The sequence below is a fragment of the Acanthisitta chloris genome, unplaced genomic scaffold (genome assembly GCF_000695815.1).
Source record: "Acanthisitta chloris isolate BGI_N310 unplaced genomic scaffold, ASM69581v1 scaffold17529, whole genome shotgun sequence".
NCBI lineage: Eukaryota > Metazoa > Chordata > Aves > Passeriformes > Acanthisittidae > Acanthisitta > Acanthisitta chloris.
This window is the reverse complement of record NW_008692146.1, coordinates 29465-42533: the sequence shown is the minus strand read 5'-3', so window position 1 is coordinate 42533 and position 13069 is coordinate 29465. Positions and strand designations below refer to the sequence as shown.

The window sequence follows — 13069 nt, the reverse complement described above, 5'->3', positions numbered from 1 at the left end:
CGCTCCGCTCCGCAGGGCGGGGAGAGCCGTGCCGCGGCCGAGCACGAGGTCGCGGGTTCGAGGCCCGCCCAGCCCAGGGGCAGACTGTCTGCGCTGTACGGACAGGGAGCGTTTATTTGTTAACTAACACCGAACCACGAACAGTACTCAGGAAGAGCAGTCTCGTGGTGGGCTGTTCGCTGGTTAAACACGGTCTGTGGGGTCGGAGCTTTGTGCTACTCCCAGGACACCCAGTGAGCGACCACGGCGGGGGCACCAGCCCTGAGCAGGGCACGCGTGTCCTGCAGTGGCAGCGGCACATGTCTAGGGCTGTGCAGTCACCCCCAGCTCACCCTGCAGCTTTCGTTTAGTTTGTATTCCCCAACACGGTGTCTAACCTTTATGACTGTAGTTTAGTTGCTCCCCAGCAGCAAACACCGAGGGTGCTGCACCCCAAACCCAGACGTGGCACAGCTCCGCAGAGCCCAGCAGTTTCCAGCCTGGGCAATCACTGTGTTACTGGTCAGAGCTGTTTCAGCACAGTTCCTCCAGCAAACACAACCCTTGTTTAAAAACAGCATGGAGCATTTGAAATTTCATTAGGAAGGACAGTGGGAAAGCAGAAAAGCAATGGACTCATGAGCACCAGCAGGACCTCACTGAGGTCCCTCAGTCCATCTCTCTCACACCCTATCCAGCCTCTTCTTCTAGGGGAAGCTCAACTGAGTTTCTCACCAAAACCCACCCTGCCCACAGTGACTTCGCTGGCACTAGTGCATTGCTCCAGGGCTGATCCCAAACTCCAGCTCCCACACGGTGGCACCGTGTCCAGCCAGCACAGGAGCACCCAAGCTGAGGCTGCAGCAGGGAGTCCCCAAATCCCACTAATTTCCCCATCCTTCCCTTCTCACACTCTTGGAAAAACCATTGGACATTGCCTGGTTCTGATGGCTTGTGTGGCAAAGGCCTGGCTGTTTGCCTCAAAGCTTGCTGAGCCACAGGATGTCTCTGCCCATGGAAATCCTCTGGCTGCTGAAATACTGATCAAGATCCTCTCTAGCTGCTCAGGTAAAGAGGTACCATTGTCCACCAAGATTCTACCAAATTTTTCCAGCTGCTAAGATAATGGGACTCACTGTCTGTCTACTCTACTGTACATCTCTGGCCACACCTGAATCACAACCTTTTCTCAAGACACTCACGAGGTACCAGCACAGGGAATCACTATGTGACCCTGCAACTCCAGGGGTTCTGTCCAGTCAGTGCCCTGGCAGAGTCCCATTAAAAAGGACCAAGGCCCAGTGTGTGTTGTGCACCCACTACCTAAGGAAAGATGACTGTGGACCATCAGAATGCTGCTGGACCCACGGTGGTGACTATCCCTGTTTCTGCATCTCAAGTCTTGCTTACTCCCCCCACCCTTACTCTCCTATCTCCCCTTCTCTCCCCTTGTGTGACCAATAAAATACTCCCAACGGTATTTTGACCTGGTTTGTGTCCCAATGCACACTGGGGGAATCAATCAAACCCTCCTCTTACTGGACTGAGACAACTGATGAGCAGAGACCCTAATACCACTGACCCATCCACCTTTTGGACCTTACACTTGCACAGAAACCCTTGGGGGTCTCAGTTCAGTGTCTGTACCCCTGTCAGTCTCATTTTTCATAGTGTTTAAAGCCACCCTCAGACCTGGCTAAGCCCCCTGATGCCCAGGGCAGTCAGGTCCCAGCAGCACTGCCCCCAGCCCTCATAGCTCTCTGCTCACTGCTGACACCCTCAACACACCTTGGTGTTTCCAGATGTTTGGTGTTCACTTAGTTCCAAGAATGGGTGGCTGGTTTTAAGCCTTTGCTGCCAATGCACAGGGCAAAAAGAGGTGCTCCTGTGTCTTCCCAGGGCTGGGACTGGTCCCTCTGAGGACACTCCTGAACTGCTATGAGGACACACCACTGCAGCAATCAGCTTCTTGGTGGGTTTCCTCTGGAGACTGCACTGCTCCGTTTAACTTGCTGGCCCTTTTCAGAGACTGATGAGACAAATGCCTCAGAACAGAACTCCTAATGGACTTCATGACAGGAAGGTCAGGACATCAAATTAATTAGACATTCCTATACACCAGAGAATCCACAGGGAAGAAAACTACAGTGAAACAACTGCATGGAAACCTTTGATCAGAGCTTGTACCTCATTAGAGAGACACACAGAAAAATCAGGTTTCAAACTGCTTCTCACAGACCTAGTTAGGCACACAAAATACTGAGACTCAGTGGCTCAGATGAGTCTGCAGAGATGGGGGATCCCCCTAGCTCTGCCCACTCTGGGCACAGCATGAGGGGGAACAAGGTCTGCTTTGGAATTCTGGGTTACTTGACCACTTCCCACACATGCTGAACAAACTGTGCTATCTTTGTCTGTTGTGAAGTGAATTTATTATCACCTCCTGGTGAGAAGTGAAAAGCTATTCCGTGAGACACAGAATGACTTCAGTTCACAGGGGTTTGACACAGCATCGAAGCACAATATTCCACAGAGGAACAGCAAGTTTCTTTCTTAAGGAAAGAAAGTCTATAATGCTCCTTTAGCAGAATTCTCCATCCCAGGACTCCCTTTGTGTCCAGTGGCTCCTGACAAACACCCTGAGAGCCATGGGACAGCACATACAGAAAGTGTCCTAAGGAGAAATATGTCTTTAAAAAGTGACTTCAGGAAACAAGCACAAGTTCCTTTTAAATCTGTTTTATAAGAAGGATACCAATGTACATTTTAATAGTTTTATTTTCCCCGAAAGGGAACCAAAGGCAGAGAGGTGCTGTGAGACACATCACACTGTTCTCAAGGGGAAATCCATCTGCAAATGTTACTTTACCACTCTATAAAAACACACAGGAGTGTGAATGAAGCAAAGGAATTCAGAGTGGCTGTCATGGAGCAAATATGTTAAATACAATCAGGTATTTTTCCCCTAAAAACTGTGGCTCCTTGTGTTCCAGAAAACCAAAGTCTTTTGTAGCCACATGCCACAGGAACAGGAATTTAAGTGGTGACTTCCTCTGAGCATGTGCACACACAAGTGTCAGCAAAGAACTGCTCCCATGGGAGAGGACAGGTGTGAGCTACAGAGCCCCATCCACAACAGGGAAGAAGATATGCACTGGGATTTGCTGCCTTGGCTTCCCCTTCAGTCTCCATGACAGGCTCTAGCCCATCCAGGCAGCTCTGATGAGTCTATGGTTCCATAAAAGAAGTCACACTGTAGGAGAAATATATTTACCCTGTGTTATGTGAGCTCCAAGAGGAACAACCTTCCCAGTTCCCAAAGTACATCCAAGCAATCTGTGAGTGACCAGTTCCTTTCTGTCCAACTGTGCTCTGGGAAACTCAGCTCCAAGTGCCTCTTCACAGGCAGAGACAGTTTGCTTTTAAAAATATTAAGGACACATTTTTTTTAATCTTTGAGAATGTCCTGGAAAGTTACTGTGGAAAATGAAAGTGCTCCCATGGTGAGAGACCCATGTGTCCTTGCTGCTTCCTCAGGGCTCCTTCCCTTAGAAGATCCATGTTAGGATGAGGCTCAATACATCACAACAAGGCCACTGCCCACCTGGGACAGGCAGGCAGAGACTGGAAAGTGTTTTATGTTCAATCATAAAACGTGGAATTAGCCAAACCCTCTACTGTCCAGGGTGGTGGGTGTGGTCTCCGGGGTGGGTCTATATCCCGATGGCCTGCAGCACGCGCTTCTCGCTGTCGTTGAGGTGGTCGGAGAACATTGCATAGCAGGGCTGCTGGGCAAACTGGCACAGGAAATCCGTCAGGTAGGCCTGAGGGACACAAACACGCGTCAGCAGCCTCCCCGGGGAACCCTGCTGCAGCCACGGGGCAGTGCACTAAGCTGGGCCCAAGGAGGGGGAGGAACAGAGGGGAGCTGTGCAGGAGGAGTGGGAGGAGAGAGGCAAAGGTGAGGGCAGAGGGGAAGGGTGAGAGCGGAGGGAAGAGCTCATCAACACCTGCAGGTGGTGGGAAAAGCAGGAGCGAAGTGTCCCACAGGGACTGACTGTGTGGGAGCATCTCCAAGTGGAGTATGAAATTCTCTCATGTTTGCTCTCCAAGCTACTCCTGACTTCTACAACTAGCTGTGAAGCTCATGGGTAGAAAATCTCCCTCTATGCAAAGAGTATTGTTCATTCATATTTGCAATATTTAGATATTGATCAAAAGGAAAAATAGCTCCAGAAATTCTTGGGCTACTCAGCCCTTTCCCTATCCCTTTGGGACAATAATCAATAACTGAAAGTTTTGGCTGCTTACAGGTTTGTTAAAATTATAAGATTAAAAGATTAAAGTTTATAAAGAATGATTAGAACCTGATTAAACCCCTCAGTCTAGAGCATCAATCACCTGGAGATCTATCTGATAAAGAGGGTCCTTCAATGCATCTGGATCATCCTCTTCATCATCTTCATAGTAATCCTCATCTGTCAGAGGCAAATCAGCAGCATTTAGCATCAAAGAAAGCAAAACATCCCAGGAAGTTTTCCATTAGGCTACTGAAACCAAAGGATCCAAAAGGAAATAGTTCCAGCAGTGCTGGGTGAAAAAAAAAGGTATCCAGAATCTTAGCTCCTTAAGGTCATGAGATAGAAAACCCTAAAGCCCAGAACAAGGGTTGTGGGGGCTCGAGGACCACAGAGGTGAGCTGAGCATGCATAGAGCACTCACAGGCAGCTCTGGGAGTGATGTGCACCAGGATCTTCTGCCCAGTGCCATGCCAGGGTGGCACACGGCAGTTCTGAGCTAACGTGAGCTCTGCCCCTCGCTGTGTCTGCCTCAGGGGTTCTCCCTCCTGAGGCTCTATGCACACTGGAGATGATGGACCTGCTCCACCTCTTCCTGCCGAAATTCTTCCCATTCTTCCCATTCTTCCCCAGGGTCACTCCACAAACCAGCTCTCCCTCTCCTAGGACACTGACACTCCAGGGTCACATCTACACCTTTGAGCATCAGTTTTCTCTTTAGAAATCCGTGCAGGAACCTCTCAGCCAGGTGAAGGTGGTGCAGCATATGAGCTCCAGGTGATGTTATCACACTGCAGTGATTTCACCCCTGTTATTCAAAGCCAAGGTCCCCTCTGACAGCAGGGCCTCATTTAAACCCTGAGCAGAATTCCTGTCCAGTGCCAGCAGCCTCTGTTTTGCTGCTGGCAAGCGAATAAACCTTAAGACTAGGGTGTCACCTACTCAACTTCTGCTTTGAATAAGGACTTTAAAGCTGTTACTCACCATACTTGTTTGTGGAAAGAATATCTGACAAGAACTGTCCTGCTAAGCCTTCATCTTCATCTTCATCCTCTTCCTGATCCTCCCACATGTCATTGGAATCATCTGTTTAGAAAAGAAATACCGTGGAAATAACCCAAACCCGGGAGGCCCAGTCTGAGATCACTCCATAGGGGACTGGAGTTTGTAGGCAAACACATCCCCGTGCGTGTGGGTGGATGAAGAGAAACACCTGCAACCTTCCCTATCCCTTTGGATGACTCCAGAACTGAAGCCAAGCAGAAAGCAGCAGCAACGGATGCTTGAGGGAGGGAAGAAGAAATGGAAATCAGATACACCACAGAAGGATAATGGCACATGGTCAGATCCCATCTTTCAAACTAGCCCAGGTTAATGGTCAGGTCCAAGGATACACAACACTGACTGAGCTTATCCTTCTCCCATCCTATTTTTTATTTACCTGGAAGAGATTGCTAACACTTAAACTATGGCATAGGGAAGGAAGGGCTGTTGTGCTGGACTACAGCCAATGATGATCTTTACAACAGGAGAGCTGCAGAGGGACTTGGGACAAGGAACTGGACTGGATGAGCTTTAAGGTCCCTCCCAACTCAAACCAGTTTGTGATTCTCTGATATTATCCTCTGGATCATTCAAGCCTTTGTAATGACAGGTACATGATTTACTCTTGTGAGTGTATCATACCAAATGCTTCTGAAGAGAAGAAGAGGTGGATTTAAGCCATGAAAAGAGAAACTTACCTTGGCTCCAATCTGCAGTTGTCTGTCTCGACTTTAAGGTCCCTCCCAACTCAAACCAGTTTGTGATTCTCTGATATTATCCTCTGGATCATTCAAGCCTTTGTAATGACAGGTACATGATTTACTCTTGTGAGTGTATCATACCAAATGCTTCTGAAGAGAAGAAGAGGTGGATTTAAGCCATGAAAAGAGAAACTTACCTTGGCTCCAATCTGCAGTTGTCTGTCTCGATGCATTTGCTTCCATTGCATTAGAGAGTTCATTTATTATCAATTTTAGGATTTTTACTAACAAAGGAATGTTTGTCCAGCGCTCAGGGTCTGCAAGAGAAGAAAAAACAGATATTCACACTGCTTTTAATCAAAAGTTGTAAAAAACAGACTTTTTTTGTTGGAGTGGTTTGGGGTTTTTTTTTGGGTTGGGAGGAAAAAGGAACTGACATAACCCCCCCAAAATGTTCTTTCCATATACCCTCACAGCTACACCCCCAAAGATGTTAACTGCAGTGTCAATCCTGCCTATTCTGAGTGGAGAGAAGACGCGGTGCAAACCCTCACAGCTGAATGGATGTGTACTCCACTCCTGCAGACTCTTAATGGAACCATCAGGAACAGCCTTTGTTTCCTGCAGTGCATTTACACATCCACTTCATGCAGATGAGCAGTGCAGCACTCCCACGTGTGGCTCTGCCCTTTCTGAGCCACTGTGAGCTCCAACCTTTCCTCACCAGTGTTCCTGCAGGGCTCAACTTTTCCATAGGGACAGGTGGACAGTGTATTTGCCCTTAATCATGGAAGTAAAGATCCTATCAAATAAAGAAATTGGAAGCACTAGTTTTAGTTCTTACTGACATTAGGATTAGACTTTGTTTAACAATCTTGTCATTTCTTCTGCCCAACCAGACATCAGAGTTTGGAGGTTTGGGGTTTTTTAAGCCAAGAATAATAAGGTAGCAAGTGATTTGTGACCACCAGTTAGTTACCTCTGGCCACTTTCCTGGTCCTTCCCTCTGTTGACCTCCTTATTTGTGACCTAAGTCCTTCCCTGGTCCTGCACCACTCCAAACCCCAAGCCCATGGCAGCCAAAGGCTTCAGGAGCACTGACTGCCTGGATGGGCTCCCAGTTTGGGTCTGTCCAGCCACCACATCCCACCCCACAGCCGTGGCACAGCAAGGGGCAGGACCAAGGTCTGACTAAGGACAGCAGCTCCCCAGTGTCCTCCCTCAGGAAGAACTGCCCAGGGCTCTGCTCACTCTCATTTAATAGACGAATCAACAGTAATCTCCAATCAAAGACTTTGGGTTCACCTACATAAAAATAAGGCAAGTCTTATGCAGGAGACTGGCCAAGCTTTCCTTAAAAGTGATCTCTGACTTGTTGAGTCATCGCTGATACTAGTGGAAGAGTCCCATGGAAAAAAGCCTTCTCTTTGTTTCAAATCTCTGCATGCACTGAACACACTTTCCTCTGAGAAGCTACCAGGCACCAGGGAATTATCAATCCTGTCTCAGGATGTAAAATAGCAGTGGATAACTCCTCATCCCATAATCACCTCACCCAGTTACATTAAATCAGACATCATGAGTCTTCCAAATCAGCCTTGGCAGAATTAAGGAAAAGAACAGATACATTCAGCACAGGATGTATGGGTTAGATCTCAGAGCCAACACAAATCATCTGCAGGAACCACCTCCCCCAGCTCTGTGACCTGCAAGGCCTATTTAAGGCCTTTCACAGCATCTACTTACAGAAAAACACCTGTTAAACGCAGCAAAGTGATTACTTACTCTTGGCCGACTTGGACCGCGTCCGTATTCCCTCATCCATGTTAAAAATCTCCTCTCCCTTCACCCTGATGTCCTGGAGCCGTTTGTCATCTGTGTTGATGCCATACTGCAGGAGTTTGCACAGTGCCACAGAGCTGGGGAGCAGGGAACAGGAGTATTAGGTTGGAATTTGCCTGCACTGTCTGGCTCTCACAGTGGCCTGCTGACAGGGAACACCTCAGAGCAAGCATCCACACGTCCTTTCTTCTACACTTCTGCCAAACGAAAGCATTACAGAGTTTTCCCACCTCTCCTGCTCTGTGTCAGTATCCAACACTGGACTCAGCTCCTGACCTGCGCAGCAAGCCAAAAACTAGCCAAGCTTTGGATCAATCACCACCAACCAGTGCACATATACACACAAGGTTTCTCTAGTTCAGAAAGGCCACGAGGTTAAACAGATCCCTGAGGCATCACCTGTAGATGAAGATGGAATTAAGAGGAAAGTAGTGGCAAGAAAGTAGCAATCTGGTTGATCTGCAGCCATGAACACCTCTGCTGCCCTTCTCTAGTCCTAAAGCTTTTTTTCACTTCTGGTCTCTCATGGCTCTGCTACACTTGGACCTTCTAGCTTGCTCCTTTGAACACTCCTTCACATGCTCTTTCCACATCTGCTGCTCAGATTTCTACTCCTTTCAAACCATCTCCTGTTCCAGCCTGTTTTCAAGCCACAAAGACCATGATGCTAACTACAGGTCAAGGCCACCCATCTACGCTTGGCACTCCCAAACCTCTCTGCTGGCTCCACAAATCTCAGTGTGATGTTTCAGAGCTCCATGGAACTCAACTCTTTTCATGCTTTCACTTCACCCCCTCTCTCTCTCACACACTATGGCTCTGAGTTCGGCTGGTTTGGACCCAGGTCTTACTGCCATTCCCAAGCTGCTCAAAGTTTTCCCACCCTTTCATCAGGAGAGTCAAGATCAAACAGCCTCTGCTTCAACCTGCCCTCACTGGACAGAGACAGCTGCACACAACAGCTGCCTTCCCAGTCCCTGTGCTAACCCTGGCCAAGAGGCTCCTCTGAGCAGGCTCTGCTTCCCCTCAGGACACAGAGACACCAACCATTTTCTAATGCATGACAAGTGTCACCACCAACAACCTAAACCCAAATGTTTAACGCAGTGTGGAGTCCTGCACATCACCTGCACACAAACAGCTCTGATCTTGGGCAACATGGAGACAGCACTGAACAACCTGTAACCTTGCTTTCTTGGTCAGTGTCAGCCTTGGATTTTCCCTGTGCCATAAGCAGCATCAAGGAATACTGCAGACAGCTGTGCTCTGTCAAAATGGGGATAAACCACTAGGCTTAGGGATGAAACAGACCAAGTGGGACAAAAAAGAGCATCGGATCCCCAAATCTGCCTCTCAGCCTGCATGATCAGTCACTAAGTTCCATTTTGAACCTGCTTTTTCTCATTATTTATTTCACAGGACATTGACTGTCCATAACAATACCACACCCACACCCACTGAGAAGTGGGTTAACAGCTGTTGGGACCCCTAAAAGTGGTCTGTGAGGCTACAATTTTCCAGGAAAACCAAGGAGAGCAGCTGTGGCAAGACTGAAATGAATACAGAGCAGTCCATACTTCGGAACGCACCACTCAGCCTCCACTGGAACAAAAATATGCTGCTACAGCAAAAGGAAGACAAAACTGCTCCAACTGACTTCTTATTGACTCTGAATAGATCACTAAATCAACAGGGAATCACCAGATTCTCTTAGGAAACCCTCTACAACACCCTGAAACTCCATAGCAGTCTACAAAGGCAATTCCAAGCCAGGAAGCTCTTCTCATCCCATTCACAGAAGTTCAATCCCAAAAGCTTGCAGGAGCCTTCCCCTTCCCTCTCGGGCTGCCCTGTTCCAGCACAGGAACTCCAGGCAGCCAGAGGAGCACTGAAGAGGAAGATCAGAGCTTGCTCCAGTTACCACAGCTCTCCTGAGTTGAACTGACAGCGCAGGGAAAAACAATCCTGCCCAACACTGGCACACACTGCTCCAAGTCTGCAGCAGCTGCCCTCTCCCTGCAGCCAGCACGGGGTGGCATGAGCAGGAAGGGAGCTGTGGGCCCTACCTGACTTTGCCTTCATACTGCCCATAGAAGAGGTGCTGTCTGCTCATCCACTCAGCCATCACGAACTCCAGGGCGGGTTTGCCAGTGGGGCCAGGGAGGCTGCACAGGAACTCCAGCAGAGGCTCCAGTTGTGAGTGAACCAAGTGAGCAAACACCATGATCAAGGACTGCAGGAGGAGAGAGGCAATGTTAGCTGTACATAATTTAATAGTTGGAAATGTTTAATCAAATATTTAAGGAAGAGAGTTCCCTGCAGGAGCACAGGCTGTGCCCACCAGCCCCGGGAGGAGGGGGAAGTACAGACAGCTGCAACACACTGTGCTACACCCATGGGCAAATATCTCCAGCCAACAGCAGCGTTCCATCACCCCAAAACCACCCAGCAGCAATAAATCTACTCACACTCACCCCCCAAACTAACAAACCTGCCAAAAGTGAAGATAGAAAAGCTATTTAAAAAACATCAGAGGTTGCAGTTGTCTCTTGACCAGCAAAAATATCCTCTGAAAACACTCGCACTGCAAGTGCCCAGTTTGCTCCATGAGGAGAGCTGCACACAAGGCTCTGCACAGAGCTTGGAATCTGCACAGAGCCAGCAGAAACTTGGCACATCAAGTTAAAGGACAGAGTTATTGGTCCAGAACCCATAATCTCGAGGGTCAACAGGGAAGCTGCAGAGGGACTCCTGGTTAGGAGCTGCAGGGACAGGAAAAGGGGCAATGGGGAGAAATTGCAAGAGGGAAATTTAGCTATTAGGCAGAAGTTCTTCCTGTGAGGGTGGTGAGACACTGGCACAGGTTGCCCAGGGAGGCTGTGGCCCCTGGAAGTCTTCCAGGCCTGGTTGTATGGGGCTTTGAGCAACCTGCTCTGGTGGGAGGTGTCCCTGCCTAGGGCAGGGGGTTGGCACTGGATGATCTCTAAGCTCCATTCCAACACTTTAACATTCTATGATTCTCTTCTCCTTTCACTCCAAGGACTTCCCACCATCACCTCCACCACAGGATCACCCTTCTCCCACACCACCACAGCATCACTCAGCAGCACTTCCCCAATTCTGAGTGCAACTGAACACAAGTTTTTGGGGAAAGAACTGCAAGGTTACTTTGCAAGATGCAGTTTTACAGTCTGAGTCCTATAGACCAGGGGCAGAATTCCTTTGCTGTGTATGTCTAAGTGTCACTCCCCTAGTCCGAGGTCATCTCTGGAGCCTTCCTCAGGGAAAAGCTGCCTAGCTCAAGGCCCATCTTCCAGGCTAACACAGGGAAGAGATTCAGCACTCTGACAGGATCATTTCTCCACCCCTGGCACCAGGGCTGCAAGGGACTGCTTCAGATCTGAGCTACTGGATCATTTAAATCCAAAACCAAGTAAAGTGAGAGCCATTCCAAACAGTTAGCAAGCAGCAGTGTATCCAGAGGATAAAATATCAAGGCTTAAAATGAGATCTGTGCTGGCATCTGGAATGTCTTCATGATGAACCATGTGCTGGCTTGAAAATGCACATACAAAAATCAGAGAAAACACAAGATAAAAGGGCTAGTGCAGAGTGAGCCAAGTGCTGCACTGAGGGCAGAGGTGGGATTTGCTCAGCAGTGCCAGCAAAAAGCCTTCCCCCAGCTGCTGCTGAGGGACCAGGGCAGCCAGCATGAGCTGCTTTACATTGAGGACACAGACAAGACAGACAGGAGAGAGAATGAAGAGCACTGGGATAAAAATCACTCCATAAAACTGTGCCACTACAAGTAGGTCAAGGCTCGAAGAGATGATGGTCTTCCGCTGGTCTCTCATCTGACACAGGCCAACTGCACCTCCCATCCACCAAAAGATCACCTTGTCTCAGCTCCCAGGCATTTATCATTGGAATACAGCACAAACCCACTCAACAACACATGCTGCCTCTGCCATAGCTTCCCTATTGAGGCAACTCCTGCCCCTCCAAAGGTTCACTGCTTGCAAGCATGAGGACATGAGGGACTATTCAAGGTGCACTAAAGCTCACCCACATGAGCCTGGCTTACACCTGGCTCATCCTGTGATCCAGACAACAAAAGATTTAGGACCCAAGGGAACAGCACAAAGTTGTGTTAGGGAGGGTTAGGCTGGATATTAGGAAAAGGTTGTTCCCCCAGAGGTGTTTGGGCACTGAACAGCTCCCCAGGCCCGTGATCACAGCCACAAGGCTGACAGAGCTCACGGAGTGTTTTTGGCCAATGCTCTCAGGCACAGGGTGGATTGCTGGGGTGTCCTGTGCAGGGCAGGGGTTGGACTGGTGATCTTTGGGGGTCCCTTCCAGCTCAGGACATTCTGGGACTCTGTGATCAGAGCAGCCATTTTCCTGACTACTCCAAGAGGATACACAGAATCTGCAGCTGCACAAGACATAAATCCTCAGGCACAAAACGAAAAAAAGGTGCTGAGAATGTTTTGCCCTGACGCTTCTCCTTTCTCCTGGTGCCCATCCTGTTCACCTGCATCACGCTGAGCGTCTCCGCTTGCTGCATTTTGCTCAGGATAGCTCTCAGGATCTGGTCCAGATTCTCTCCCAGCTCACTTCCTGCTTTTGAAATCAAAGTGGAGACCAGCCTGCCCACGAAGGCAGCGGTGAACTCTGAGGTCCGTGGGTCCAGGAGCTGACTGACCACCTGCATCACATACCACAGCCCATTGTGGCCCTGCTCGTCGTGCCACTGCGCGATCTGCTCCAGTGCCACCGACACGTAGGCTCGCAGGCACTCGCCGCCGTTCTGGGGAGAGAGAGCATGTCACAACCCCTCAGGGCAAGGCAGTGAGCATGGGGAGACATCTATCACCACCCCAAAAAGATCAGGAACCAAGAGGCATCAAGAGGTCATGCTCCCCTCTCTGCTCTGCTGAGGCCCCACCTGGAGTGCTGCACACAGCTCTGGTGTCCCCAACAGCACAAGGACATGGAGATGTTGGAGCAAGGCCAGAGGAGGCCACAGAGCTGATGAGAGGACTGGAGCACTTTATCTACGAGCACAGGCTGAGAGAGTTGGGGCTGTTCAGCCTGGAGAAGAGGAGGTTGTGGGGAGTGCTCAGAGCAACCTGCCAGGAGCTGCAGGGGCTCCAGGGAAGCTAGAGAGGACTCTTGGTTAGGAGCTGCAGGGATGGGACAAGG

At 49.3% G+C, this 13069-nt stretch overlaps 1 protein-coding gene across 1 annotated transcript in view; it reads right to left on the bottom strand.

Moving 5' to 3' along the window:
• Positions 1 to 3534: 3534 nt before the first annotated feature.
• IPO9 (importin 9) overlaps positions 3535 to 13069 on the bottom strand; it is a gene marked incomplete at its 5' end in the record, with an annotated part of 29507 nt that continues 19972 nt past the window's right edge. The window contains 7 exons of the mRNA XM_009082543.1: positions 3535 to 3803; positions 4381 to 4457; positions 5262 to 5363; positions 6220 to 6339; positions 7808 to 7941; positions 9931 to 10097; positions 12399 to 12674. Coding sequence (XP_009080791.1) covers positions 3693 to 3803; positions 4381 to 4457; positions 5262 to 5363; positions 6220 to 6339; positions 7808 to 7941; positions 9931 to 10097; positions 12399 to 12674 — 987 coding nt within the window. The remainder of the gene's footprint in view (positions 3804 to 4380; positions 4458 to 5261; positions 5364 to 6219; positions 6340 to 7807; positions 7942 to 9930; positions 10098 to 12398; positions 12675 to 13069) is intronic.